The sequence below is a fragment of the Mastomys coucha genome, unplaced genomic scaffold (assembly GCF_008632895.1).
Source record: "Mastomys coucha isolate ucsf_1 unplaced genomic scaffold, UCSF_Mcou_1 pScaffold3, whole genome shotgun sequence".
In the NCBI taxonomy this organism is placed as follows: domain Eukaryota; kingdom Metazoa; phylum Chordata; class Mammalia; order Rodentia; family Muridae; genus Mastomys; species Mastomys coucha.
In genome coordinates, this window is record NW_022196909.1 from 654952 (window position 1) to 659570 (window position 4619).

Consider the following 4619-nt stretch of genomic DNA (forward strand, 5'->3'; position numbering starts at 1 on the left):
CTACCACCATCACCACCACCACCACCACCACCACCATCATCACCACCACTCCCCACCACCACCACCAATAGTATCAGTTATTGGGTCAAAGTATGCTAGGCACTGCTATAATCCTGAAGTTTAGAGAGATCAGCCAACATGCTCAAGACTACAAAGAGAGCTAGTAGTATAGCTAAAATTGTTTTAAAATTCAACTTTGAGCTTGGAGGCTGAACTTACAGGCTTTGCAGCGAGCGGTAGACTGTTTCACTACATAGTGTGAAATAACATCACATTGACAAACAAGCCACAGTGCAACCCTTACAGGTCAAAACGTATGTATGTCTGGGTTCTCATGTTAACCATGAAGTCCTTATCGGGAGCAGATGATGAATGGAATGATGTTCTGAGTGAATATCAAGATATGATCAATCACAGTAATACTTCTAGAATATTACATACTAAAAATAAGAGACTTAACAATTACTGTTGAAGTGTAAACTCCAGGCATTTTTTTCTTCTCCTTTTTATTTGATATTGACTCTTTGATACATTATATAAGAATTAGAGTTCATTTAGAATTAGAATTAGAGTATTATTTAAAATCAACCTGTTAATGAGTTCTCCAAGGAGGATTCAGAGCCTCAAACCTTTAGGGCTCTGATGGAGGAATTGGATGGATAATGTAGGAGAAAAGGTGGGGTATCAGTTTGACATTAAAAATATAAAATGGTGAAGCACACTGTTAGCTTTTGGAAATGTCCCTGAATACTTCTTAGTTGGCCTACACCCTATATTTCTACAAAGTCAAGGAAAGGAACATGGCAAAGTCATATTTTTAAGGTGCTTGTCAACTGTTCCCAGAGCGGGCACCAAGGACAGGGCGGAAGTGAGTCCTCTCTAGATCCAAAGCCAAGATCTCTGGCTGGAATAATTAAACAGTCTGCCTGCCTGTGTTTGTGTTAATGGACACTCGCTCTGTGTGTGAAGATGCCTGTCTCATGTCATCAATTACACTGTCAGTATCTCTCTGTCGTTTCATTTGTCATCCAGACATGAATCCACTTGCTCGTCACCTACACATCATAGCACATAAACTGCATACCCCTGACACAGTGGCGCATATAGTAATTAGGTTGCCCTGGCTGAGCTGATTCCATTCTTTGATAACTCTGAGGATTTGTGGCACCGATGCTCTCTTAGATTATTGAGAGGCAGGAGGCAATCTTGGTGCTTCCCACCAGGCTGCTGTGGGGACAGGAACGCCTCAGTGACATAAAGTGATTTCCTCCTCTTCTTGTTTCAGGTTCAATGGATCCAAATGACTTCCTGAGGGAGGCACAGATAATGAAGAGCCTAAGACACCCAAAGCTCATCCAGCTTTATGCTGTTTGCACTTTAGAAGATCCAATTTATATTATTACAGAGTTGATGAGACATGGAAGTCTGCAAGAATACCTCCAAAGTAAGCTGAAGGTTTAATAAAAGGAAGAAATGGAGGAACTCCGCTTAGCTAGTCCCATAAATATCAATTTAGCAAGCCTCCTATAACCCAAAAGATGTTTACAATTTTGTATCTGTAAAAATGAATGTTGTAACATTGACCAGCTCAACTACTATTTAATGGAATATGTTCTCTGATCTCAAAAGAGCAAAAATATTTATGTTGTGGAAAATCTAATTGTGCACAATAGACATATCAGAGCACTTAGATATAGTATGGGAAATGGGTGCATGGCTATTTTGTGTTTCCTTCACCAGCTAATTGAACATTATTAGTCATGAACAAATATATTCTGTGGAGTACACTTTATGGACCTGGAATACTTTGGAGAAAGATCTAAAAAAAGTTATTCTAGGCTTTGTTTTTAAGTTTTTTTTTTTTTTTTTTTTGGTGTGTGTGTGTGTTATTCAAAGCTACTTCAATGTCTAGAAAACCTGAGAAATTTCAGATTAAAAAGCAGAAATATAGTATCGCTGTGTTCCTGCATTTGATTCTGGCAGTCACAGTAAGGACACTGCAATATTTATCATGAATGAATAATTCAAAAATAATAAGCACTGAAACAAGATGCTCAAAATTGAGATAAAGTACCAGAAGAATAATTTGTTCTTGAAAAATAGAGACTTGCTCTGATTTTTACAGTACCAGAACAAGGTTGATGGAATTGTGAGCATGTGAGACTAGCCCGGGGAAGCATTCAGGAGGAAGAGAGCATCCTCTGCTTTTGAGGGGGACTTGTGAATCTGCTAATTCTAAATTTCCAAACAAGAAAGACTGAGACAAAGATGTGTCCTACACAGTGCTGTGAGAAACTGAAGTATACTTAGCTCTCTTGCCTGTGGCTACCACATTTAGCAGCCTCAGAATAGTGACCCACCACAGAAAAATTAACTTCAGCCAATGGCACTTCCTGCCTTATTCCCAGGGCAAAACAGAAGAATGCATTTAGGCCTATAATAAGCGTTGAATTAATTGATTTTCTCTAACTTGTCTCTGGTCTTTCTGACTCTGTGATTTCCATCTTCAGTTTTCTCACAAACTGGTATTTCTTCCAACTAAGATGCTCTCCTTGCCCTGCCTCTGTGATGTCATCTAGTCGCAGTATTTACTCCCATCCTCTTGGACTTTCTTGAACATATTTATAATTGTTATTTCTAAATCATTGTCCTGTGTATCATCTAAGTTGTTTTCCCAGGGAACATTAGGACTGTGGTAGTACTAACTTTTGGAGAAGATGTATTATTATTGGTTTTCCATATTACATTTTTGTAGAAGGACCTAGGGATGTGGAGTTAGGTTGTTGGTAGTGATTTTTGGTATGTATATTTGTCCCACTTGTATAGAGTGGCTGTTTAGATCTTTGTTTGCTGCTACTCAAACTTGTCTGATTATGGGCCAGCGAAATGGTGTTCAAGATTCAGTCCTGGGGCCACTCAAGTGTCAGTGTGCAAACGATGTATCTGAAGTACTCTGAGCTTAGCTAGGTAGAGCTAGGTATAGCTTCTGATGACAGCAGTGGACCTTCCAGAGAGCTAGCAGGTGTCCTTAGGTAGAAGGGACTGAGGTCGCAGTGGGAGTGGGTAGGGACTGAGGTCGCAGTGGGAGTGGGTAGAGCTACTTGTGGGAGGTATGTAAGCTTCATGGGGTTCTCAGATGGTCGGGGCTGAAGTCTGTGTTCTACTGTTGGTAGACATTGCCACCTGAGGGAGGTGCACAGGACTCTGCCTGTTCCTCTGGTAGATGAGACTAGGCTCGGTTTACTTCTCAGTTCCTGAAAGTCTGCACAGACATTTCCATCTGAGTGAGCGCTTGGCTGGATAGTAAGGATAGAAGGCTGTGTCTGGGTTAGTAATTGAGCAACATCGGATTCACAGGGGTGTGTACTAATACATGGTGACTGACTGAATAATTAAATCAAGATCACTTGTAAACTAAAAAATTGGGATTTGGACTCAACTAGTTTTGAGACTGAGGTGCCAGCACGAAAAGCCCTAGTTGATACATCAAAGAACCTCCAACTTTGAGGATGTTGCTATGCTTACTCGGGGCTACAACCCTTGTCTTTGGATTAGGCCACTGGGAACATATTCACTAAGACCTTCATCTTCAAAGATACTTCACAGGTAGGGGGACTGATGGATTTATAGTTATTGCATCTAATTCTTTATCAACAAAGAGGTAAATAACCCTGAGAGGATTCTGCTACCTTCTTAGCCCATTAGACCATGTGGTGCTGTGCTAAAAGAGTCTTCAGTGCTAGGATGTAGTAGATTTCCTTCTGAAGACATAAACTGCTGCGACTTTGTGAACTTTACTGTAATTTTCACGCATGGTGGTTGTGACAATAAGTGGTTCTTAGTCCAGTGAGCACTTCAGAATAACAAAGCATACATACCATCTTCCAGTATTGGCCTTGTTGGTGAAAACCTCCCACATCTTCTATAATAGGATTACAATATAAACTGTATTTGAAAGAACATAGACTTTTTTTCTATATAAAACGAATTATTGTCTCTAATCTTAGCTGTTTTGTTTTGGTAACAACTTCAAAATGGAGAAACCTTTTAAAATATTTTAGCATTGAGAATATTTGAAGACATATTACTGAAATTTATTATTTTTATACATATATAATTTTATTAAGTATACTTTTTGAGAAAAATAACATCTAAAAGTACCAAATTTTATGTCAATTGGGTATCTTAATACATATAATGATGAAAGAAATAAAAGATTTAAGTAATTTTAGAAGAGGGTAAAGACATGCTTACTTACATCTTCAAGTGAGAAAACAGTGATTAACATGTAAAAGGTACAGAAATCACCTTTGTGGAAGAATATATTTCAGAACTCTACGTTTTATTTAAAAAAATGTCTAAACAAATGGACATTCTCATTCTTTTTTTTATTAGATATTTTCTTTATTTACATGTAAATTTCTCCTTTCCCAGTTTCCCCCCCAAAAAACAAACAAACAAACAAAAACAACAAAAACAAACCCCTGTTGCCTCCTTCCTCCCTATGCCTGCCACCCCACCCTCCCCCACTTCTTGGCCCTGGCATTCACTTATACTGGGGCACAGAACCTTCACAGGGCCGAGGTCCTCTCCTCCTATTGCTGATCGAATTTGCAATC

At 39.0% G+C, this 4619-nt stretch overlaps 1 protein-coding gene across 1 annotated transcript in view; it reads left to right on the top strand.

The window, feature by feature from the left end:
- The window catches only part of Frk (fyn related Src family tyrosine kinase), a 132162-nt gene that overhangs the window by 108930 nt on the left and 18613 nt on the right, over positions 1-4619 (top strand). The window contains exon 5 of the mRNA XM_031347904.1: positions 1286-1444. Coding sequence (XP_031203764.1) covers positions 1286-1444 — 159 coding nt within the window. The remainder of the gene's footprint in view (positions 1-1285; positions 1445-4619) is intronic.